Genomic DNA, 26,719 nt, shown 5'->3' with positions numbered 1-26,719 from the left:
AGATTTTAAAATGGAATGTCAATGGACTGAATTCTCCACAGAAGAGAAAGAAAATATTTCACTATCTCAAACAGTTTAAGAATGATGTAATTTGTTTGCAAGAAACTCATATCAAGTCAACTGATTAAAAATATTTGATTAACTCAAAACTTGGTCAACATTTTGTAGCTTCCGCTATGGAAAAGAAGAATGGTATAGTTGTATACTTAAGAAAAGATATGAAAGCTGAATTAATAGAAGCAGATCCCTTCGGAAGATATATTGCTTTAGACCTAATCCTAGAAGGGAAAAAGACATTACTTTTGGGAATTTATGCCCCCAATCAACAGCAAGATAGATTCTATAGAAATCTTCATGCTAAATTAGTACAGTGGGACTATAGTTCCTGTTTACTATTGGGTGATTGGAATGGAGTGATAGACACTAAGAGAGATAAGAAGACTTCCCGCCTAAATACTAAGATGCGAGCAAAGTTACCCAAACCTTTCTTTGACATCATGGATGACTTTGAATTGAGAGATATTTGGCGAGAAAGAAATGCAGAGAAATATGACTTCACTTTCTTCTCTGACAGGCATCAATCCTTTTCAAGGATTGATTTTATACTAACCACTAATGATTTGCTTTCTAGGGTTAAGAAGACAAAGATTGCGGCTAGGGTCCTTTCGGACCATAACCCAGTTTGGATGGAGTTGGGAAGGGTAGTGCAGGCAAGAAGGTCTTGGAGATTGAATGAAAACTTATTTAGATATGAAAAGTATATTAATGATTGTAAAAAATTGCTATCTGAATATTTTGTTTTGAATATGAATAAGGGTACATCTATGGAATTCGTATGGGATGCAAGCAAAGCGTATATGAGAGGAGTGCTGATGAATATAAATAAAACACATAGAAATAAACAAGGGTTAAAACGAACATTTTTTTTTCATTTTCATTTATTTGACATTTATAGGCCGCCCTTTTCCCTGAGGGGACTCAGGGCGGCTTACAATTTGTAGGAAGGGAGTGCAAGACAAAACACAAAAAGAAAATGTGGAATATAATAAAATAAAACAATAAAACACAACATTCATTCAGCATTCGGGTGAACAGAACTGGAAGAGGAAATTAAGAGAAAAGAGTTGGAGTTAACAATGAACCCAGGCGATACAAAAGTTAAGGAAGCTATTAACATATTAAAATCTCAATTTGACATGTTGATCTCTGACCAGGTAGCCACTAATTTATTATATGCAAAACACAATACTTTTTGTAATGCAAACAAACCTGGCAGATGGTTAGCTTATCAGATTAGGAAAAAAAGGAAAACTCGAAATATATCTAAACTGATTTACAGAGGGAAGGAGGTGTTTCAACAGGAAGAGATTCAAAAGGCATTTCGGGAATTTTTTACAGAACTGTATAAAGGGGATAAAATTAATGGTTTAGATATAGACAAATATTTAGATAAAGAGAAAATACCTTCAGTTAGAGAAGAGCACAGGCAAAAATTGAATCAACCAATAACCTCGGGGGAAATCTTGCAGGCAATTAAGCAATTAAAGTTAGGGAAAGCACCGGGTATAGATGGCTTGACAGCAGTTTACTAAAAAAACTTACAGTTAGAAATGGTAGAACCTCTTAGAGAATTATTTAATATGATTCAAATGGAAGGTAAAGTGCCTCCATCTTGGAAGACAGCGTTTATATCTTTGATACCCAAAGAAGATCAAGATGCTACCCAACCCAAAAATTATAGACCTATTTCATTACTGAATGTAGATTATAAAATTTTTACTAAAATATTAGCAAACAGGTTAATGTTGGTAATTCAACAATTGATACACACGGACCAAACAGGTTTTATACAGGGGAGACAGATGAAAAGTAATGTCAGATTAATTATTAATGCATTAGAATATTTGGGAAAGAACAACCAGATCCCTGCTGCGTTTATATTTTTGGATGCTGAGAAGGCCTTTGATCGAGTTAACTGGCAATTTCTGTTGAAGATATTGCAAAAAATGCAGATGGGAGATAATTTTTTACAGTCAATTAAAGCAATATACCAACAGCAACCAGCACAAATCATAGTCAATGGAAGTTTAACAGACACTTTTCAAATTGGAAAAGGTACAAGACAGGGCTGTCCTTTGTCCCCATTATTGTTTATTATAACTTTGGAAGTATTGTTGAATAAAATACGGGGCTTGGATGGTTTAAAAGGGATCAAGATTAGGCAGCAAGAATATAGAGTACGCACTTTTGCGGATGATTTAGTCATAATATTGGAACAACCGTAGGAATCCAGTATGGTCTTAATGAATACGATTAATCAATATGGTCAAGTGTCTGGTTTTAAAATAAATTTAGGAAAAACAAAAATATTAGTTATAAATATGAATACTAAACAAAAGGAAGAATTAGGAGTGATGCTAGGATGTGAGGTAGTTAAAAAAGTCAAATATCTTGGAGTTAACATCTTAACTTTAAATGGGAAATTATATAAGCATAATTATGAACCACTTTGGCATAGTATACAGACAGAGATGAAAAAATGGGAGAAATTGCACTTATCTTTGTTGGGTAGGATAGTGGCAGTGAAAATGAACATCTTACCAAAATTTTTATTTCTTTTCCAAATGTTACCTATACTTAAAAAAGATGCGAATCTTCTAGAATGGCAGAAGGGTATCAACAAATTTGTATGGGCAGGAAAGAAGCCGAGGGGAAAGATGAAAATAATGCAAGATGTACGTGAGAGAGGAGGTTTGAAACTACCTAATTTAAAACTATATTATGATACAGTGGCATTATCTGTAATTAGTGATTGGACTCATTTAACTAATGATAGAATATTGAATATTGAGGGACACGATCTGGTATATGGTTGGCATGCTTACCTGTTATTCAACAAAAAATTGGATAAGAATTTTAAAAGTCATATTTTAAGAAATGCTTTACTGTGGGTCTGGAAAAAATATCAATATAAATTAAATGACAAGATACCCATGTGGGCAATTCCTAGACATGCAATTGAAAATATGAATATAGCACAAAAACGGGACAGAATTACTTACAGACAGCTTCTTACCTTGGAAAGGGGGGGTATTACAATTAAAATCTTTAGAGGTATTAAAAGAGGAGAAGGTAGTTCAAACATGGTTCCAGTATGGGCAATTACAGGCTAGGTGGAAAATAGATCAAAAAATTGGTTTTATCCAAGTTGAGGATAATTTGTTTAAACAAATAAGAGATCAAAGCTTAATGCATATAAAGAGGATATATAATGTATTAATACAGATGGATTCGGAAACAGAATTAGTTAAAGATTGTATGATAAAATGGGCTCAAAATATTGAAGAACCAATATTGGATACATGGGAAAGAATCTGGGTAAGAAATGTGAAATTTACACAAGCTCAAAATCTGAGAGAAAATTTTTACAAAATGTTCTATAGATGGCATTTAGATCCTAAAAAGTTGGCTTCTATGTATCCGAATGTACAGCCTAAATGTTGGAGGTGTGGTTCTCTTGATGCTACATATTATCATATATGGTGGACCTGCCAAAAGGTTAAAGCATTCTGGATAAAAATATGGTGGATTATGCAAAATATCTTTAAAAGAAGGATAAAGTTTACTCGTCAGTTATTTTTACTAGGTATATGTACTGACTTTACAGTGGTAGAGACTAACTTGATTCTGCTCCTAATAATGGCAGCAAGACTTTTGGTGGCGCAACACTGGAAGAAGGAAGACCTGCCTACAATTCAAGAATGGACATTGAAAGTCACAAACTTAGCCAAGATGGCTAAAATATCGGCATATCTTAAAGATCACTCAAATGAGAGATATAAACGAGACTGGAAAAAATGGATTGACTATATACAAAATAAATACGGGACCAAGAAACTCCAGTTAGCCTATGCTTAAGATCAGGAATGATTTAAATTGTTTAAAGTTAGTTCAGCAAGAAGAAGCTAAGGTCAATGTAGAATGTCATTAATTTCTTTATTTCTTTTTTCTCAATAGATTTTAGACTGTGTTTGTTAAAAATCCATACCGTGTACGGGTTCTGGGAAGTCGGGGGGGGGGAAGAAGGAGGGGGGAGGGGGGAGGGAGGGAGGGGCATATAAAAAAATTGTACTTCGATGTTTTAATGATTGACGAATGATGAAATATTTGTGTTTTAAAAGAAATAAAACCTTTGGGGAAAAAAAACTTTGCTGAGATAAAGCAAAGATTCAAGCTTTGAGAATGGCCTCTTCCAGCAAAAGACTTTTGGCTCATCTTCAGCTAAGATAAAATGCATGTATTCCTGCATTAGCTACATTTCCTTCTTAAAACACAAACATTAATATTTTTATTTCTCTTTCTTTTAGGTTCAGCCCAGCTGTTCTTTGAGAGTGTCCCATTTCTTGAAATAAACTACTGCAATGGACCCCATGTCATCCTCCCTTGTGTGGTAACTAATCTGAAAGACCATGACAAAAATTCAATGTTTCTGTCATGGCAATATCAAGGAAATCATTTTTTCACTTATGATGGAGCTTCGGGTAACATTACCAAAAACAGTAGTTTCGATACTGCAACTTTTCTCAACCGCTCGATGGTACCCTATGGCATTGCTTCACTTAATATATCAACAAACCAGGCTGCTCTTGGAAATTATACTTGTGAAGTAGTAGAAGGAAACAGAGAAGGAAAAACAAGAGTTGAACTGATAACGAGTTCACGTAAGTTACTTGTTTAAATTTTCTGTGGAATCCATTGAAACTTTGATTTTTAAAATCTATCCATGAACTATTCAGATGTTGGAGAAGATCATGCGATCATCAGAAGAATACAGATGTTAGGCTTGGCTTAATATAGCTTGTCCTAATTTGGGTTTATCAATCATAATATCCATTTCCCTGAAGCCTGTTTGTATCAAGTAATAGAGGTATATAAAATAGGCAGAGTAAGGTGATTTTTTTTCTCTCTTTCAAATCTCAGAAATTCTACCACTCCATATCCATGAGTAGGACAGGGAAATAAAGAAATGTGAATTAAAGAATCTAAAAATTTCCCCACTTAGGGCAAATTTGGTAGTTTCACAGCAGAATGCAATTTACTTTTCAGGTGGTGTTTGAGAAATAGTTTTCATTGCCCTCCTGTATGTGTTCCTATGCCAAATAATGTTGCTAAAGGAAGGACTTTTTGCTGTAAAGGAAGGGCATGCAGACTGTTTTGTGCATATGCACTGTCTTTATCCTGTCCTTTCAGAGGACATCACTACACTCTGCTTGAAAAGTCTGACTTTGCAGGCTTAATCTTCTACTTTCCGTGGCCTGAGTCATGTCATCTAATAATAGATCAATGGAATAAAGATTTGCATTTAATATAAACAGGTAAACTAACAATGGTGAACAAAAACTCTAACCCAAAAATATAGATTGGTTGGTTTTGAAATGATCTTCTCTCCTTGGAGATTTGTTCAGAGTGGAAAATTGACTGGAAATGAATCATTAGCAAATAATTGAAATTAGAATACTCTCATATAAGGTTTCTCCACTTCTCCTCCATCTTCAAGTATTTGGTTTGCCAAACTTTAGCTGTCCTGAGTCCCTTTGGAACTGTAAAGAACCATGAAAACTTTAACTGAACAATGGCTATGGCTTAATATAGCTTGTCCTAATTTGGGTTTATCAATCATAATATCCATTTCCCTGAAGCCTGTTTGTAGCAAGTAATATGAGAAGTATATAAAATAGGCAGAGTAAGGTGATTTTTGACACATGCTACGAAGGCTTGAAAATAGACGTAAAATCTAATTGTTAGCTAAGACTATCCCATGCCATTTTCCAATAAGACTAAAAAAACATTTTCTCCCACAAGTCAATAGGATTATTTCTTTATTTACTTAGGAAGAAAACTTTTTGGTAAATGTTGAAGTACCCGGTAAATCTGTTGGATGGGGAAAATAGTGTGGTTAAATGCCATGCTGTTATTCTCAGCCATATAATTTTGCAGCCATACTTCAGAAATGCAAAGAAAAGTCAATTAAAATGCCCAGCAAATACAAATTCTTCTCTGTAGAAAACTTTGATAAAAATATTCAACCAGGATTAGGGAGATGAAGATAAACCCATCATAGACACAATATTCTCCAGATATTGTTTTCAGTTTCTCTGAGCCTAAAGGTGAAATGATTGTAGACGAGGTATACACATAATTGAATGAATGAATGAGGTTCAGTTCTTTAATGATAAAGGTAAGATGAAATTACTCCAGGAAATATTGTATTAGACATAGTACGTTGGACATACAGGATGAATGTGCTCCTTAAGACCGAAAGGAGAAGAACGGAATTAAATGAAAATTTTTGCAGGTTTGAAACTGAACAATATTTTCAATGTATTTCCCAAGCAAATCAATATTTTTGAGAGTAATAAAGTCAGTTGTTTTAAAAATAAGTATTTTTACATGAAGAAAATATGTAGAGACATGTATTTTTCCTAAAAGATTGGAATATATTGAATGAGTAGAGAAGAATCAGAATGAAGGGAAATGGTAGCTAATGATACTTAATTATGTGATCAAATGCAGTTCTGCACAATAGTGTAATTATCATTGGAATAGTTATGAAAATGGTTAGGCTAACTTTTGAGAGAACCAGTCCACCAATTATGATTAATAATCATAAGAAATAAAAGCTCTTTGTTCATAAATTTGTTTCTTTATCTGATCATCCATTTGCTCCATTTAGTCTTTTCATCTTTTAGCTAACTTTGACTCTTTGTCATTATATGATTTTAGCATAATGTTGGAATATTATCTAATTTACATGCGGTACAATCTGTGTTAAGGAACACCTTAAATAATCTTAATGTTAGCATCTAATCCTAACTGTATCTAAGACCAGAAATAAATGACCTATAGCTGGATGTTTCTTAAAACCATTTCTAATATTTTCGAGTGCACTTGTGATTTATCTATAATATATGCATGTCCAAGGAAGGAAAGCCTGTAAAAAGTCAAATGTTTCTTGTAATAGTATGCCAGAAAGGTTTCTCCTAGTGCATTTGGATCAAAAGCTGCTGGTGCAAAGATTTTCTGTCTCTGTGGAACCTTGTACTACTACTGCTACTGTTCCTCTGGCTGTACTTCAACTAGATCAGGGCTGTCAAACACACAGCCCACGGCCCTGATGCGTCACGTGCTGGCCACGTCCAGTTTAATGAAGGGGGAAAAAGTCATGATATTTCATGTGATGATGCAAGTTTGACCCCCTTAGACTAGATAGACCCACAAGCTTGCTTGGTACAAGTTAATTTCATATTATAGAAATATGTAAAAAAACATAAAATGTTAGCCAGTTTTTCAGATTATAATTGTGCAATACTGAATGATCATTCCCTAATCTGATCTTTCAAGTCTTCCCATGGTGCGCCTAATAGTACTGTAACTGAGTCTGTCCAGCTTGCTGCTGGTCAGCCTTTTCTTTTCTTTCTTCCATCTTTCTCAGCATTCGGTAGAGAATTAAGTTCTTGCATAATGTGTCCAAAGTCAGATAATTTGAGTCTGGTCATTTGTGGGTGGATTTTTCCTTAGCTGTCTATGTAATTCTTAGGGATTGTTTTTTCCAACATCAAAGTTCCAAACATCACTATTATTTCTTTTCTGGTTCTTTAAAGTCCAATGTTCCATAGAGTGTCACAAGGAGTACTGTTGTTTGCACTACAGGTAATCCTCGATTTACAATTCATTTAGTAACTCTCCAAAGTTATATCACTGAAAAAAGTGATTATGACTATTTTTCACACTTACGACCATTGCAGCATCTCCAGAGTCACATAATCAAAATTCAAACAGTTGGCAATTGACTCATGTTTATGATGGCTGCAGTGTCCTGGGATTTTGTGATCACCTTTTGCAAACTTCTGACAAGCAAAACCAATGGGATTCACCGTGTTACAAACTTAACAACTGCAAAAATGTTGTAAAACGGGGGAAAATTCACTTAACAATTGTCTCGCTTAGTAACATAAATTTTGGGCTCAATTGTGGTCATATGTCAAGGACTATCTGTGTTTTGACACATCATAGCAACTGAATATATTTGATTCAAAGAACTGTAATACCATTCAGTAAATATCATGTTGCAATTACTTTGGATACTGCAAAGAACTGTAGCTAGTGAGCAAAATTTAAAAGTTCCTTAAAATAAAACCACATATTAGACAAAATATGCTAAGTAAGTCGTTTGAGATTAATAAATTACACATAATATATAGAAGGTGGAAGTGGAAGTGATAGTATATTCCTCCAGTCCTAAGAGAAACAATTATCTTAAGGATGGTAGCTGCAGATTACACTATATGGGCCAAACTTCCTTTTTGCTCAGTTCCTGTTCCAGTTCTTTTTCTGATAACAGCCAACAAGATTTTTTCCCATCTACATTCATTATACTAATTTTTTTTAATTAACCAACTCTAGTTGGAATTTGAGGCTTAAAGTAGGCTTCAGAACCTAGATGGCTTAGTTTCCAGAATTTTAAGAGAGTCAAATTATTTATGTGAAGGATTATCATTAATTCTGGGGTATAGGATAGAATCTAAAGATTATAAAACATCCTATTGAAAGTAGCCAAAAACTACAGTGCTTCAGAATATTTGTCAAAAAAATTACATGAATAGTTCCACGTTGTCACTAAGAGTCAACTTTAAATCAAACTAGTCTCTACTTTTACCTTCAATGGAAAAGGAAGCAGGTAATAATCTTGCAGCCAGGAGCAACTTAAAGTATGTTTCATCTTTGGTTTTTAGAGATATTTAAATGAACTTGAAATAAATTCCTTAATTCTGTCTCTCTCTCTTCCCCCTTACTTTTTCTAAAATGGAAAAATATGATTTTTATGGAGTTTGAAGCAATAAAGCAAGTGTTTCAGCAGCTGCTGGCTGTTTATTCCAGTTCATTTTAAAAGTCCTTTTATATTTCTGCAAAGCTTGAACTTCCCCAAGTCTTTTGAGATTTTAATGCATGCTGTGTCGCCTCCTTTTGCCTATCTGAAAATCAGGACACAGAAAAATAAGTTTTATGGATGAATAAATTGATAAGAGCAAAACTTAGATTTTTGACTTTCTTTCACATTCAAACTATGGTTGTATCTGGATTATTAGATTAAAATCAGAGGTGGGTTCCTTCCGGTTCGGCCCAGTTCGGCCAAACTGGTAGTGATATGCCTGCCTGGGTCTCAGAACTGGCAGCAACCCAGGCTGGCCACACCCCCGAACCGGTTCATCGGTCACTGTCATCACCTTTTTAAATTTCCATTGAATGTGCATGCTCATGCAGCATGCATCCAGCACACGCATGTGCATGAAGTTTGCACACGAGCGAACCAGCCATAACACTGGCTAGAACCCACCCATGATTAAAATGTGCAGTCTTTTAAAATTACATGACTGTGAACATCTTTATTTTTATTTTATTTTATTTTGTACCAAATGTAGCATTTAGAAATATGAATGCATAATTATAAAAATGATATAGTAACATTTTAATAATTCTGGACATTAGATAATGTGTTCACCATTTTGTGTAAAAGTTATTTTGTGAGGGGTGAACTTCTTTGGGAAGAAATCTGAATTTTATCAAATATAGCAGCAGCAGCAGCAGTAGTAGTAATTACCTCCCTGCGTCCCATCAGATCGCACAGGGTAGGCCTCCTCCGAATTCCATCCGCCAGTCAGTGCCGACTGGCGACTACGCGGAGGAGAGCCTTCTCAGTTGCAGCTCCGACGCTATGGAACAATCTCCCCGTGGAGATCCGCACCCTCACCACCGCCCAGGCCTTCCGCACGGCCCTTAAGATCTGGCTATCCCGTCAGGCCTGGGGATAAAAAATCTTAGTTCGTCCCCTCCCGAATGATGAATGAATGTTGTGCCCTATTTTTTAATATTATGTATTGTCTTATGTTTTTTGTCTTTGTACCCCCTTTCCCGTGTTTTGTAAGCCGCCCTGAGTCCCCTCAGGTAAAAGGGCGGCCTATAAATTATAATAAACATAAACATAAACATTATTATTATTATTATTATACAAATGTATCACAGCAGCCAGTTGTTTCGCCGGATTTGGCATTGGTTACTAGTCGGGCCCCACCCAGGGGCCTAGGACGTCGTAACGTATTTTCGTAATATGCGTGCAGATCCAAGTAGTGCGGCTTTTTGCATTTGACTGATGGTGATTTTGTCAATTTTTAACTGTTTTAAATATAATTCCAGTGCTTTTGGAATAGCACCCAGTGTGCCAATTACCACTGGAATTACCACTGCTGTTTTATGCCATAGTCGTTGAATTTCAATTTTTAAGTCCTGGTATTTTGTGATTTTTTCATGTTCCTTCTTGGCGACCCTGCTATCACCTGGTATTGCAATGTCTATGATTGTAACCTTATTTTTCTCAACCTGTGTGATGTCTGGTGTATTATGCACCAGTATTTTGTCCGTTTGTATACAGAAATCCCACAAGATCTTGACCATCTGATTTTCGGTGACTTTTTCAGGCTGATGTTCTCACCAGTTTGTTGCTGTTTTAATATTAAAATTTTTGCACAAATTCCAATGGATCATTTGCGCTACTGAATTGTGCCGCAATTTATAATCAGTCTGCACGATTTTTTTTACAGCAGCTGAGTATGTGATCAACAGTTTCATCAGCTTCTTTGCAAAGTCTTCATTTGGCATCATCAGAGGATTTTTCGATTTTGGCCTTAATGGCATTTGTGCGGATACCTTGTTCTTGCGCAGCCAGGATTAGTGACTCTGTTTCTTTCTTTAATGTACCTGTTGTTAACCATAACCAGGTTTGTTCACTGTCCACTTTATCTTTTCCCCCCCCAGAAATTGGCCATGCAGTGCTTTGTCCCTTGCCTCCCACGCCCTCTACTGGAGATCTCTTAACGCAAGAATTTCTTTTTGAAACCCTTAAAGAGTTCAGACAGGAAATTAAACAACTTTTATCGGACTTATATGATAAACTGGACGCCAAGATTGCTCAAACAAGGGAAGATACGATCAGAGTTATGACTGTTATGACAGATTATGTTTCTGAAATGGAGGACAAATTGGAACTTTTGGAAAAAACTAATTCTAATTTGACATCTAAAATTCAAACGTTACAACAGGAAGTTGAAAATGCTCAAAAACAACTCGTTATGATAAATTACAATAAGACTGCGTTTGCAATAAGAGTCAGAGGATTGCGTGAAAAGGAACAGGAGAACTTGAAACAGACCTTTTTTGAGGCTTTCAGACGTTCGGTGGGAAGTCCGGGATTTAACTTTGATTGGCAGATTCAAAAAATTTATCGCCAGAACTCGTGTGTAGCAAAACAACGACAGCTTCCGAGGGACATAATTATATATTTCACCACAAGAGAATCCAGAAATGCGATAATACAGAAGTTCTACAATAACAGGCTGCGAATCGATGGACAGGACTTGATTGTTTTTAAAGAAATACCATCTCAAATATTAAGAGCAAGGAGAGACTACACTTTCTTAACTGAAAAACTCAGAGATTCTCAGATACAATATAAATGGGAAGTGCCATCTGGTATCACAGTCACATTTGAGAACCAAAAATATCGTCTCAATTCTGTTTGCGAAGCCCGAGATTTTTACTACAAAACTCTGAAGGCGGGACTTCCTGACTCACCCGGACTTGGAGAAAGACAAGGAGAAGGAGAAGATAAGTAGCGGGACATGTGGCTACAAGGCGGAGGGTGTTGCTTTCCCCTTCCGGAAGGGCAGAAGAGTAAAGAATAAAGATCCAGCTATGCCTTTAAAATACTTCTTAAATTTTTAATTTGAATAAAATTTCAGGACTCCTGTCTGGTATAAAATGACAAAGCTGTATACCGATGAAGAGATATTGAGACTGAAAGAAGCGGTGCTGAATTTGGACAAATATTGTATGGGACTTATATAAGACTTGTTTGAATCTTAATTTAAACTGCGCATGATCTATTCTTTGGGGCGAGGAGAGCGGAGATCGTAGTTTTTTTTGGATTGTGGTTTGGGATGAATGGAGTCGGGTGGCGTGGGGTAGATGGAAGGGTAGTGAAAGTTCAATTAGATTACCTTGATCCAGAATGTAAGCTGATTTTTGTATAAATTGTTATTTGAATACAAGGTTAAGAAAGATTATCTGGAGAGTCTACACGAGGGTGGAGTAAATATGAGAGGAGCAATGGATGAGGATAAAATATATATGCGGACACGGGTAAAGGCAGGATGGGAGGTATAGAATTTATATGCGGAAGCAGGTAAAGATATTGTTTAAGATTTTAAAAATAATGAGAAGCTGAGGTTAATGTTAGAGAGTATATTGACTTCTCTTTCTTGGGGGGGGGGTTTCCCCCCTTTTTTTTCTTTTTATTATTCTTTTCTTTTTTGTTCTTTATTTTTTTTATTTTTTTATTTTGTAACTTCTAATCTATTTGGTTTCAATATACTCCAGACTTTGCTTGATAAAGAATGATGCCGGGAATGGGACCTGGGAAGTCGGAAGGGGGTCAGGTAGGGGGGTTCAGGGGGTGGGGGGGGGAGGGTGGAAATATAGACTCAATTTTCAGAACAATGAATGCACTTGGATACTGTTGCTTTTTTTTCCTTTTTTTTTCTTTTCTTCGTTCTTTTCCTTTTATTTTTCTTTTGTTTTAGTATAAAACAAATAGACCAATGAATACTAGAAATACACCGAAGCGAGGTGTAGAGGGAAAGAAGAGGGGGGAATTAAGAGGGAGTGAGAAGGGAATGTAAGGAGGGTGAGATGGTGGGAAGGGGAGAAAGGAATGGCTGAGGGGGAAGGGAAGTAGAAGAGGGGATTGTTGGAAGGGGGAAATGAAAGTTGGAGGGGTAGAAGGAAGGGTGTATGTAGGATAGAAGTGTTATGAGTTGTTTATTGTTTCTTTTTTTTTTTTTAACTGCACAGCATTTAAGTGATTGTATAAAGGAAAATGAAAATGTAATAAAAGAATCTTTGATGAAAACCCACTTTAAAATTATTTTATCCAATGAATAAATACAAACCTGAAATTGTATCCCTCTTTTCCACCCATCTAGGCTAGGGAAGGAAGGAACGTATTACAAGATAAAACAGTAAATATTAAGATTTCTCTGTGCCAGAAGTTTGTAGGGAGAAAGAGCACACTAAAAATGTTTCCTGAGATGAAATCTTTTCTTGTATTATCTTCCTCTTTGTTGGAATCTCATGGCTACCATATAAAAAAGAGGATCTCTACAAATGTGGGGTCAGAAAGAAATCTTCCTGTGACCACTGGAAGAATCCATTGGGAGAATCCATTGTTTTTTCTTAGTGAGAGCATGAATTTAAAAAATTAAGTATATCTCCCACAAGAATAAAACAAAATTAAATCCAATTGTATGCAGTAAATCCCTCTTAGGAGGTTTCACAGGTTTAAAAGGTTTAATTGTGCAAGGGTTGGAGGAGAGGGGCATTTATAAAATCCCTATTATAATAGCTGAGCATGTGCAAATTTCCAGTTACCAAGGCGAAGGTTTAAAGCTTCTTTTCGCATCAACTTTATTAATCATTAAACTTTGTTTATGATACAATATAAACAACTCACATAAACTCAACCAAATGATAGAAACATTGAAAAATGAATCTGTACATATATAGCTGCAAGGAACTTATATTGATTTTTAATTTATTAAATGAAAGGTGCACGAAGGAGAAAAATGGTTCAAAAACTTATTTATCTGAAAAAATATCCTCAGTGTCGCAAGCAAAAAGGCCATTGCCAATTGAAAAACAATAAGCAAACATACTAATTTAAAACTACAATACATTGAGAAAGAAGAGATGGTTAAGTCAAACCTCCAAAATCAATTCAGCTTTTTTTATACACTTCCCTTCTTCCTGCCCCTTTTCACCCATTCTCTTTTAGCACTCAAGACAGGCAGTGTGCACACACACACTTTGAATGTTTACCCAACTGTTTGATTTATCAGGAAAAGAAAAGACACTGGGGGAATGAAACAAGAAAAGGCTTTCTGAAAGACTTTCTCTCAGTAAGGTGAGAGTTTTTGCTGAGGACCTATTGGCTTTTTATTGCCTGAGTTAAAGGGTTGCAGTTAATCACTTTCCAGCAATTTTTAAAGTATGGGGAGAACTTTGATGTAGCTAGCCTGGCTGTCTAATTTGCAGACATCTTTGCTTTTAATAGGGCTTGTGAAATTGCTGAAGATTGTATATATACTGATACCAGTATATATACTGGGCCAGTATATATATTGATACTAGATCTGTGTTTGAGGTTTTACATGATTTTGATCAATTGTAGAAACAGTGGAAATTCTTAGCTTCCGCTGGCACTCGTATTAAACATGAGGCTCTTATTGCCGACTAATGGAATCTCTCATCTTGCCCGCTCCTTTGGCAGTTGTCAGAATATCTGCACTTTCTGGCCTTCCTGCTAATGAATGGGCTGATGCAGCAGATCAGCAATGTGCTTTCTGGGCCCAATGCAAATAAGTTTTCATTTATAAAACTTCATCCATGTTACTGTGTGTCTGGTTCAGTCTTTGGCCTCTTCTTCCAACATTTGAGAAGGTAAGAAGCAGGTTGGCCACAGGATGCTTCGGATATTTAGAAACACCTAGGCATTTCAAAGCTAGCTCTTTCCCGAAGTCCTTTCTTGCTTCCTATATAGTCTGCGGTTCTATTGTGGCCCTCTAGCAGCCAGCAGAGCTGGTGGCAGATTTAGACAGTGAGGGGGTTGGGGAGAGACATGGGGCAGTCCTGGAGTGTGGGGAAGGCTCTGAGGAGTGCTCTGTGTTGGAGGCAGAGATGGGGCCAGGGCCATCTGGCAGTTATCAGAGTCAGAGATAAGTGGGACAGAAGAACAGCTGGAACTTGTTCCTGGATGTGTGCATGCTCAGAGCTGTCAGGGAAAGGGAACAATTAAGGAACAGGGGTCGACTCGGGAGTAAAGGCACAAGTGGATGCTAAATGATGCCTCCCATAGGAAACAAATAGAAGCAAAAAAGGAGTGGCGTTTGCAGGAGACACTTAATTCGTTTATTAGTGTGAAGATTTGCTTATCTGAGTCTGTGCCTCACAGAAAGACTTTCTGTGTTTCAAGTATTTCATTTTTCAAAGTTGTGCCTGGAAGCCAGGGGTGGGTTTCAGGCGGTTCGCAGCGGTCCCCGCGAACCGGTTGGTCGGCGAACCCGGAAGTAAGTAACTTCCGGGAACGCCGAAGGGTCCACCCGCCTGCCCGCGTTTCTTACCCGGTTTTGACAAGTTCTGCGCTTCCACGCATGCGCAGGACGCATACAGTGCCTGCGCGATCCTCCAGGAGCAGCTGGAGCATCGCACAGATGCTAGTACGCATGCATGCACTGCGCACGTGCACGAGGACGCCGCCAGCCCCGTTCCAACCAAACCGGTTGGAACGGGGCGAGAAACCCACCCCTGCTGGAAGCTATCCAAGGACTGATAATGTCTGTATTTGCAATTCACCCTTGAAAGACTGTTTGCCAAGACTTTGCTGGATGTGAATGCTAGGAATTCACATTAGCCAAATAAAAAGTGTTTTTTTTTCGGGACAAGGAGTTTGTTTCATGATTTGGTGAAGAACAGGTTCAGACAAGCGAAAGACATGAAATGTTAAAATGCTGGACACCTGGAATTCATGCTATTGTTGCAAAGACTTTCAAGTGTGTCCTATGAGATGTAATACTGTAAAAATAAAGTTAGTAGTTTAAAGAACAACAATATTCACAGGCCCCTTCCAGGCTTGCAAATAAACTATATGCTGATCAGTAAAATATATCAGTATATATATTATATCAGTATAGGTATTTTACTGATAGTTGTTTACTGAACAGTCTTTAAGAAGCTCTGCTGAACACAACATTCCCATCTTGATTTTTGTCCTAATACGTCCTCCCTATTCTGTGTAATGGGCCAGAAATTTGAAATTAAATTAAGAGCACAGATTGCACTTACCTCTGGTTTAAAGTATTTATATCTTCTTCAGTTCAAAAGGCTCTAAGAGAGCTTACATAAAGTCAGTAAAAAAAAAAAGAAGACGACGACATTCTCTGCCTGAAGGCTTGCAATGTAAAGATGAGGCAGAAAAGAGGAAAAAGGCTTAAAAGGGAAAGGAAAGCAAGAAAGCAAACTCAGATGATTGTTCTTAAACCGCTTTTCTGCAATCATCTGTAGTGTAACATTTTTATCCCAGTTTTATCCCAGGAATAATTTTTTCATGTGGATAGGATATTTTTTATTCCTCTATGGTTTTCTTGATTCATTCAAATCAGAGACCACCTGTCTAGAGCTGATAGTTGCTAATCTTGAGAGAGGCAAGAGATTAGGTCCTTGTTTGAGTCTTCTAATTGTTTTTTCATTAGTTTTTGTTTTAGTAATATAAAACCTGGTACTCTGCAGGAAAAAAATATTTCTTTTAAAATCAGTTCTGATGTAAATTGAAACAATTTAATTTGGCTAGTCTGGAATGGAGCAGCATGGGTATTTTAGGATTAAATGAATACATTTGGTGGCTCAGTGGCTAAGACGCTTAGCTTGTCGATCAGAAAGGTCGGCAGTTCAGCGATTCGAATCCCTAGCGCTGCGTAACGGAGTGAGCTCCCATTACTGGTCCCAGCTTCTGCCAACCTAGCAGTTTGAAAGCATGTAAAAATACAAGGAGAAAAATAGGCACTACCTTTGATGGACAGGTAACACCATTCCGTGCACCTTCGGCATTTAGTCATGCTGGCCACTTGACCACGGAGACGTCTTTTGACAGTGCTGGCTCTTCGGCTTTGAAACAGTGATGAACACCGCCTTCTAGAGTCGGGAACGACTAGCATGCATGTGCGAGGGAAACCTTTACCTTTACCTAAATAAATACATTTCTTTGAAATATTGAGTGTTAAGAATTTAATGTGTTATATTTTTATTTAACATGTAGGAGATGGTAGGGGAGAGTTGAAAATATCCTGCTCCATTGTCCAAGGTGTACGGCATCTCTGTCTTTCCATACTTCATTTAAACACCACCGTGAAGGAGCATCTTCCATTGAGCTTTTTTTATACTGAGAAGTGTGGGCAGCCAGCTGTGCTTCGGAATAATGAAAAAATGTATCATAAAAAACTCTACATACAAAACAATTGTCCTCCTTTAAAAAAAGTATAGTGCTATGCCATGAATAAAAGAGTAAAGTTAGGCATATGTACACTACCTGGGGGACACTGGACAGTATATTTTCAGAGTTTTCATCTCGGCATGGTTCTAATTAGCAGATTTCTTGCCCTCCTCATCCCAACACTTGAATATTGGAAGGACCAAACGTTTTCTATTTTGCACCAATTTGGTTGTGATTGGGATACATTAAGTTCGAAACACCACTTAAAGTAGTCTTTAAAAAATCAGAATACAATAGAAACTCTTGAGGTAGAGTAGAAGGAAATTGACACCAAGTGAACACCAGTATTGTATAGTATATATCTTTTGTAAGTGCCTGCTGTAAATAACCCCATTATATACAGGTAGTCCTTTTTAGCTACCAAAGGTGGGATTGGTAACGTTCATTAAGCAATGCAGTCACTAAGTGAGATATTATGTGACTTATGTACTTATGATTTTATTTATCTTTCCTCTGCTTTACAGACCCGCAAAGCTCATTGATGGAGGCATTGGTGGTGAAGTTATTTCTTTAACACCATCACAATGGTGAAGGGTCATTGTCTCAAACAGTTATTAAGTGATAACTGCTGTATAGTGAAAAGCATAAAAGCCTCCACTGTCCTGTTTTTTCTGGATTGGTTGTGTCCCTGAAAAACAGTACACTTTCAGTTTAAAAAAAGACAGGAGGATACAATGACTATTCAGTTGAAGTCTTGTCTGGAGGTATCTACATTCCATCTTACTTATTTGCATGCTAGAATTATTTGCTGACATTTTATTTTATTTAAGAACATGTATGGGCCACCCCCTAGAGGTGGAGCTCTCGCCTCACAATCAGTAGGCCGTGAGTTCGGTCCCAGGTAGCAGCAGATATTTCTCTCTCTGGTCATAATGAGAATATATCTGCTGTGAGCTCCACATAGACATCAGGCCATTTAAACTCTTAGTTCCATTCAGTCACCCCAACTCCACCCCAATGCAAGGGATTTAGAGTTGTTAAAAGAAAAAATAAATGGCCATCCAACTTACTCTTGGTGATTCCAGGCAGCTTACACGGACAAAACTTCAATAAAAATGTTACATCCATCCACCCAAACAGATAGAAGTAATATGTGAAACTTTATGAATTGTCATTAGGTTCTATGCGGTATATTCTTCTTATATCATAATAAATAGACAGAAGCTGGTCCCCTCTTCCACTTCCCTTTCATATCTTTCATCTATTGTAGTTTATTTAAGGTCTTGCTTTTTCATGGAATAAGTGATATTATAGAGAAAGTATCAGATGGTAAGAAAACTGTGGTAACATCAATTCTGTAAGTATTTGAGATGAATTTAGAACGTTGTCATTAATTGAGCCTGAATCTATATATTGATCCAGAATTATGCAAAGATTAACTTGGTGGTAGGTTTAGATCAACAAATAGGGTAAGTGAAGTGAAAAACTAAAAGGATTTAAATGGAGATAGCTTCAGTTAATGTAATAGTAGCCCACTTCCAAATATTATTTTGCTTTTTTTTTTTTAAAAAAAAAGTAGATTTGAAGTCGGAACTAGTTTGACAAGTTGAAGATTAGACATTTATCTGTGCCTAAGACTGGCCATGTTTTTCTAGCAACAAAGTGCGGTGGGAAACTCAGTGGGCTAATGAATTGTACCTTATATTAACCATATCCAAACATAGAAATTAGAGTTGTCCCTGTTTTTTTTTCCCCCCTTACAGCCTTCCTAAATAAGTCATCAGAAATCGGTAAGAAGAATATCTGGAAAATGAAGCTGCACAAAGGCTTGTTCACTCTTTCTGACAATTTTTCTGAATTAGTCCTCCCACTTCAGTTAGCCTGGCAACTGCATCAGCCTTTCTTCTTTCACAGCTGCTGTTAAAAAGAAATTAAGAATGGGATCATAATGTACTCAATATTGTCATGGCAGAATTGGGTGATCAACATATTACTTCTTTAATTCAAAAAGCATATTTGATCCAATCATAGTTTGTGGTATAAATACTACCACATTAACTGGGTCAAAATCTGCAATTGAGGAAATGCAGAAGCCTTGGTTCCTGCAGGAAGTGCCTGGTATCCCCTGATCCCTGTGCCAGCAGAGAATTGGTGAGGTTTACTTTGTCAGCCCTTGGGCAGCACAGTAGATTTAGCTCAAGCACTGCTATGTTCTGTGGAAGGACGTAGCACTATGTTTGAAAAGGATGTCCAAAGAGTCTACCCTTTTCTCCATGGATGCAGCAGGATTGGTTATTCTCATGCCCTGATTGGTCCAGAGACTGAGTCAATTATTCTGAAGCCACGCCTATGACTCTACTCTTCCTTGGCCCCAGTTTAACTCAGTCTGATCTAAGAGAGGATTTATTTTCCTTGGCTCCACTTCTGAATTATTCCTCAGTCTTTGGATTAAAGCTTAAATTACATCAATGTGTAAAACTAACTTCTAACAATATTGGGAGTTACTAGAGGAGCATTCTAACACAGCCCCCTATTCTATGTGGTTGCCTTACCACAAAAGGGGAAAACCCTCACCTTACTGGCATTAGGGAGCAGAGGAATTCTCTAGACTAGCGGAGGTTGCGTGGCTCCTTTAAACAAGCAGCAGGAGCGAGCAGCGGAGCCTCAGCAAATTTCACAGCAATGCACAGTGGCCATTTTGGAGCTCTGACAGCCGGACCACATCACGGTGGCCATTTTAAGCTCTGCCACGTGGAAAGTGCTGCGATTGGCTTAGAGATAAGCTGATTGCTTTGAAATTGCGGCGGCAACAAGCAGAGAGGCAAGATAGAGCCGCAGAAGGCTGCCAGAGCCAAGGACATAATTGGAGCACCGCTGTTAACACAAAGGACCATGAGTGGAGAGCCAGCCACAGCCGTGGCCAACAACAGCCCCAATAGGCAGGCAGGCACTTCCAGCGCCCAGAGCCAGGGCAGCCCTCCCAGGAAGGCCACGTCCAAGTCCAAACAAGGCAGGGCACCTGTGGTTCAACACCAATCCAAAGCAGTGGAGAGGGATAACAACACAGGCAGAGGGCCCTAGAAAAGAGGATAGCTAGAGCAGAGAGACAAATAGCCTCTGCAAACCACAGGGTTAGCCCACCTGTCCAAAGATCCAGATCTACTGATAGGGGAAGGGCGGTTCTTTCCCTTTGTCCTTCCCCCCAACGTTTCAGGAGTGGAAGGGAAATTTCATTGTCTCCTCCCTTGTCTGGGAGAGATGTGGGGAAACTCCAGGGGGATCCATTTGGTTGCTCTGTGTCCAACATGATCCCACATGCTCCCTTGGCCCACAGGGATCTTCAATCCTTAGAGATGATTTTCCTCCCAGGCATGAATCCCTCCCCCAAGGACTTCATGAAGGACATTCCTGAGCGCATGCAGAAAATCATTGCACAGGCCATTTCCCATGAGATTGTGTCTGGCTTACGCCAGAAGGATAAGGCCCCAGCCAAGCAACTTGGGAACAAAGGGCATAACTCCATCCACAGCAGGGAGGCCAGGGCTCCCATGGAGGCCAGGCCTGCTTCACCTTGAGTGGCTAGTGAAGTTTTCTGTTGGGGGAGGAGCCTCAGAGGGACTTACATATATCGGAGGATGAGGATTCATCCAAACCAGATCCTCTACATTTCGGGTTGCTTTCCTCCTTTGTTGCTTAAGTCCCTCCTTCACAAGGCCTGGGGAACAGTTGATTTAGAGATACCTTCCCAGGTCCCACATGCCCAGACACCAGTGACTCAGCCTTCCCAGTTGGCTTGGGGCGATGCCCTCTTTACTCAGGCCCAACTGGACAAGGAGGAAATTCCTGCCTCACAGTTATTTTCCAGAGTGGGAAGAGGGAATGGTCACACGTGGGTTTTATCACAGCCTGATTGGTCCAAGACTGAGAGGAATCTATAAATACCGGTGCCTGTCCATTGCTACCCCAGATTCTCTCAGTCTGGTCCAAGTTCTGTAGAGTAGTTTGTTAGGATTCTGTTTCGTTTTCTCCTTTTGGGTGAGTTCTATGCAATCTGATTCCTATTTGGCTAATTGGGCACTTTAAATCCTTTTAAATTCTAAATTGATCTGCTGTGGCCCCAAGGGACAGATCTCTGCCTCGGGCGGCTTGGGGAGGGCCCAGTGGGGCACTAGTCTCCCCCCCACGCAGGCCAGGAGCCTTCGCCTGTCCCCGGGTACGGGGGTGCGGCTCCTTTAAGCTGCTTAAAAGCAGTTTTTTTGCAGCAGAAAAGTTACAGGTGGCTTCGAGCCTCGAGGAGCGAGCGGCCCGCCTTACAGCTGATTGCTCCGTAGGGGGCCTCGCTGCAGGCTCCTTTGTTTGTGTTGCCTGGGGACAAAAGAGCAGGGGGAGGAGAGCGTGTGTGTGTGCCGTGTGACTCTCCCTGCTAATTTTAAAGTAAAGCCGGCTAGAAAGCCTGGCTGGGCTGCTGGTGATTATTTCCAGCCCTTTTCTCCCGCGCACGGAGTTCCGGCGGCCATTTTGGAGGCTGCCACGTGCGTGAGGCCTTGCCTTTATCGACGGGCCTAGTGCGGCCTAGTGAGAGGCCTTGAGCCTAGGTCTCCCCACAGGCTTCAGGCCCTGGTCTCAGGTGGGACTTTGGAGGCCGATTCCTGCTCCTTTCGTCAGGCACGTGAGTGGGGCATGGACGAGGGAGCGGAGATTCCCCAGGGGCAGGGTGCAGGCCCTACTGGGCGTGAGGAGGCCTTGGATCAGGAGGTGGGGAGGGGGGCTCCCTCTCGAAGATCCCTTTCTTCAAGCGCCCCTCCAGTTCTGTCTCCAGGGATGAGGCAGCTCGCCATAGGGCGCTGGAAAGGACTTTTGCCAGGGCAGAAAGGCAGGCCCAGCCCTCCAAGCCTTTATCTAGGGACAGATCCAGGTCCCCTCTTAGGCCCATTTCAGAGAGGTCACCCCTTAGGGGTTTTAGCCCGGCTTCTTCAGGCAGCTCCCCAGGTAGGTCGCGGGCCTTTTCCAGGAGGGGGCGTTCTCCATCCCCCATAGATGATCCTCTGGAGGGCACGTCCAGAGGCCCCTGTTCCCCCCAAAGGTTGGCCCCCCAGGGCCCGGCTTCCACTTTTGGGGATGTGGAGGATCTGGATAATCTCCCTGAAGGGATTAAAAGGCTTATTTCTGCAGCCATCACTCGGGGCATTGCCCAGCGGGACAAAGGCTCCCTTTACTCTAGGCATGGGGGGCTGAACAGGGCTCAGTGTCGGGCTTCCTCCCCTTCCATGATCAGTGAGGCTTCCTTCCTGGGTGGGGGGGAGTTACCCCAGGAGATGGGATTCTCAGATGATGAGAATACCACTGTTTCGGAGGAGCCTTCTTCCAAGGTCCTATTTGTGCCCGCCTTGTTTAAAGTTCTCTTGGATAAGGCGAGGCACACCACCAAGGTCGGAACTGGGGATCCCTCTGTGCCCCCCCCAAGGGATCCCGACATGGTCATGTTCTCTGCCACGGCCACCAACAAGGAAGAGATCCCTGCCCCTCCCTTGTTCCTTGAGGTTCTGACCGACCAGTGGGCTAAACCTTCCAATTTCTCTTCTCCAGGTAGTACCGACCGTCGGCATTATAACGTGGAGCAAACCTTTGCTCAGGCCATTCAGCTCCCGACGGTTGACACCCCTGTGGCCGCATTGGTGTCCTCCTCCCCGGTGGTGTCGGGTGATGCGGCAGATAAGATGAAGCCGGAGGATAAGCGCGCAGAGCTTACTTTGCGGAAGAACTTCAACGCCACAGCGTGGGCCATTAAGGCGGCGGCCTCAGCTTCGTACTTTAATCGTGCCACGGTCATGTGGCTCAAGAAGCTGCAGGCATGCATTCCCATACAGGAGGACCGGATCCATCAGGATCTGGTCAAGATTCTGGCAGTGTGTCAGTTCTCAGCTGACGCGACCTTGGACACGGTCAAGTTTGCATCTAGCGCCCTGGCCACCTCGGTCACCTCCCGTAGGCTCCTGTGGTTACGCCATTGGCAAATGGACAAGGCGAAATGGGATTTGGCGGCTGCCCCCTTCAAGGGGCCCGATCTCTTCGGGGAGGCCCTTACTCGCATCCTAGTGGAGGATAAGGACAAAAAGAAGGTCCTCCCCTCCACGGCTAAGAAGGCCGAGAGCAAGTCACGTCCTTTCCATAGGCAACGGTATAGGGCCCCTAGCTTCGGCTATAACCAGCGCTTCTCTTCTTTCTCTTCTGACAGGCAGTTCTTGGGGCAGCCCTTCCAGGACAGGAGCCGATTCCAGGGCCAGGCTCGGCGGCCCTTTCGTGGGGGAGGCGGCCGTCCCTTCCGCAGGGGGAAGTGACTCGAACCCGAGTCATCCCATCGGCGGCCGCCTCGCTCTTTATGCGGACCGGTGGGACGACATCACGTCGGATGCCTGGGTCCGAGCCACGGTTCGTTACAGGCTCAGGTTAGAATTTCTCTCCACTCCTCCAAATCTCTTTCGGTCGTTCCCTCCATCCCGGAGTCGAGAGCGCCGCCGCCTGATGAGTCAGGCGATCGCCCACCTCCTCGAAATCCAAGCGGTGGAGGCGGTTCCCGCAGGGGAACGGGGCCTGGGCCACTACTCAAATCTCTTTGTGGTCCCGAAGAGCACGGGGGGTTGGAGAGCAATTCTAGACCTCAAGCGCCTGAACAGGTTTCTGGTCTACAGGCGGTTCAAAATGTCATCGCTCAAGTCCATCCTTCAGGGCATCAGAAAAGGCGATTTCCTGGCCTCCGTGGATCTCACGGAGGCCTATCTTCACATTCCCATCCTGCCCGCTCATCGCCGGTTCTTGAGGTTCTCCCACGGGTCCCACCATTACCAGTACAGGGCTCTTCCCTTCGGCCTGGCCTCGGCCCCGCGGACCTTCACAAAGGTCCTGGCTGCTCTGGCGGCCCATCTGAGATCAGTCCCGGTCCGCCTCCAATGTTATTTAGACGATGTCTTGCTTCAGGCGGGCTCCCTGTCTCAGGCCGTTTCAGATCTTCGGCTTACCATTCGGAGCCTCCAGGCCCTGGGGTTCTCGGTAAACTTCGAAAAGAGCCATCTCACTCCTTCCACTCGCATCCTGCATCTGGGGACAGTCATAGATTCCAAGTTGGGGGAGGTGCGTCTGTCTCAGGAGAGGCAGGTAAGCCTTCGTCGGCTGGCGGAGAGCGTTCGCACAAAGAGCTCCGTTTCCATCCTCTCTCTATCGCAGTTATTGGGCAAGATGGTCTCTTGCATAGGGATTGTCCCGTGGGCCAGGCTCCATCTTCGGCCCCTTCAATGGGAGCTTATCCCCTATCAGAGGGGACGAATGAGCAATTCCCTTCAGACTCTCCGCATCTCGGCGGGAGTCCGTGCATCCCTGGCGTGGTGGCTCTCCCCGGCCATCCGGAGGGGGTGTTTGTTCTGGGAGCCGAGCAGGGTGACCGTCACCACGGACGCAAGTCTGTTCGGGTGGGGGGCCCTGGTGGGCTCTCGGATGGCTCAGGGCAGATGGACGGCCTCGGACCTCCGTCACAACATCAATTGGCTGGAACTGAAGGCCGCGCGTCTGGCACTGAGTCACTTTCGCTCCTCGGTGGAAGGGAGTCATGTTCTCCTCCTGACGGACAATGTGGCCACCAAGGCGCACATCAATCGTCAGGGCGGGACCCACTCGAGGGCCCTCTGCCTGGAGGCTCTGCGATTGGGGTCATGGGCGGAGAAACACCTGCAGTCTCTGGTGACGGAGCACATCTTGGGACTCTCCAACGTCCAGGCGGACTGGCTCAGTCGAGCAACTCTGGACAACGGTGAGTGGCAACTCCACCCGTCGCTGTTCCGGGAGATCTGTCGTCGGTTCGGGTCCCCCCGGGTGGACCTGTTTGCGTCTCCCGGGAACACACAACTCCCGCGTTTCTTCTCCCGTTTCCAATCCAGCTCGGCGGAGGGCACGGATGCCCTCAGGAGCCGGTGGCCCCCGGGCCTTCTCTATGCCTTTCCCCCCATTCCGCTCATCCCGGGGACCGTCAGGAAGGTGGTGACGGAAAGGGCCCTGGTCATTCTGGTGGCCCCGTTTTGGCCCAGGAGACCCTGGTTTGCGGACCTGGTTCAGCTGTCAGTGACTTCCCCGTGGAGGATTCCGCAAGGGGAGGTGGTCTTACGGCAGGGGGCCCTGATTCACCCAGAGCCTCAGTGGCTTCAGCTGACCGTTTGGCTCTTGAACGGCGGCTTCTAAGGGGGGCTCATCTGTCTTCCAGGGTCATTCGCACCATCGAGGCGGCCCGTCGTCCCTCAACGACCCGCATTTATAACTCCACCTGGGCAGCGTTCGTCCGCTGCTGCTCCCCCAAGGGCATCTCTCCCGACAGAGCCACCATCCCCAACGTCTTGGATTTCCTTCAGAAGGGCCTGGAGGACGGGCTCTCGCAAAACACCTTGCGACGCCAAGTGGCGGCTCTGTCCTCGGTCTTGGGGGGGGGCGGGATCTTCTTTTCTTTCCCAGTCTCCTCTGGTCAAGCTGTTCCTCAAGGGGGCGGCAAATCTCAGGCCTCCCCCCGTTCATAGATTCCCCACGTGGGATCTTCCGCTTGTCCTCAAGGCCTTGACGGGAGCTCCGTTTGAACCTCTCCGCTCGGTGCACTTGCGCTTCTTATCACTGAAGGTGGTCTTCCTGGTGGCCATCACTTCCGCCCGGCGTATATCCGAGCTGGGCGCCCTGTCTTGTAAGGACGACCTCTGTCATTTTCACCAGGACAGAGTGGTCCTTCGCCTTGACCCGGCATTCATCCCCAAAGTAAACACCCCCTTTCACAGGGCTCAGGAGATCGTCCTGCCCGACTTCTGCCCGAGTCCGTCCACTGACAGGGAGCGTCTCTGGCATCGTCTGGATGTCCGCCGTGCCTTGCGGATCTACCTCCGACGGTCCAAGGATTTCCGCAAGTCGGAGGCCTTGTTTGTCTCCTTCCTACCTGGAGCTCTGGGTTCGAGGGTGTCCTCGGCTACCATCGGCCGTTGGCTGCGTCAGGCCATCTCAGAGGCCTACGTGGCCTCAGGGCGGCCGGTTCCGTCGGGCATCACGGCGCACTCTACCAGGAGCGCGGCGACCTCGGCAGCGTGGGCCACGAGGGCCCCGTTTGAAGACATCTGCCGGGCGGCTACCTGGGCCACTCCAACCTCGTTCATCCGACACTATCGTCTGGATGCTTTTGCGTCTGCAGACGCGTCCTTCGGTTGTAGGGTACTACAGGGGGTGGCAGCTGAGGCTCCCCTTGGGCCCTAGAGTTTCTGTTCTCCCTCCCTGGGACTTTAGCTTGGGTATGTCCCACGTGTGACCATTCCCTCCTCCCACTCTGGAAAAAGGACGTTGGTCTTACCTGAACGTCTATTTTCTGATGGGAGGAGGGAATGGTCACAACCCGCCCTGAGTTCTGTCTGTTGGGGCCAAGGGGAGGGCCCGGGGGGTGTTTCCCGGGGTTGTTGTGTTGTTGTTTCTTGTTTTTCAGTTGTACCGTTCATGTTCGAGAATCTGGGCTAGCAATGGACAGGCACCGGTATTTATAGATTCCTCTCAGTCTTG

General features: G+C 42.5%; 1 protein-coding gene across 4 annotated transcripts in view; it reads left to right on the top strand.

The window, feature by feature from the left end:
• The window catches only part of CD47 (CD47 molecule), an 84,110-nt gene that overhangs the window by 14,468 nt on the left and 42,923 nt on the right, over nt 1-26,719 (top strand). For 3 of the 4 annotated variants that reach the window (XM_032220019.1, XM_032220020.1, XM_032220022.1), the window contains exons 2-3: nt 4,368-4,721; nt 18,916-18,942. In XM_032220019.1, coding sequence (XP_032075910.1) covers nt 4,368-4,721; nt 18,916-18,942 — 381 coding nt within the window. The remainder of the gene's footprint in view (nt 1-4,367; nt 4,722-18,915; nt 18,943-26,719) is intronic. The other variant, XM_032220021.1, reaches the window with a different exon arrangement.

This window comes from Thamnophis elegans, chromosome 6, assembly GCF_009769535.1.
Source record: "Thamnophis elegans isolate rThaEle1 chromosome 6, rThaEle1.pri, whole genome shotgun sequence".
Classification (NCBI taxonomy): domain Eukaryota; kingdom Metazoa; phylum Chordata; class Lepidosauria; order Squamata; family Colubridae; genus Thamnophis; species Thamnophis elegans.
The sequence above is the reverse complement of the archived record's forward strand: the minus strand, read 5'-3'. Positions and strand labels throughout refer to the sequence as shown.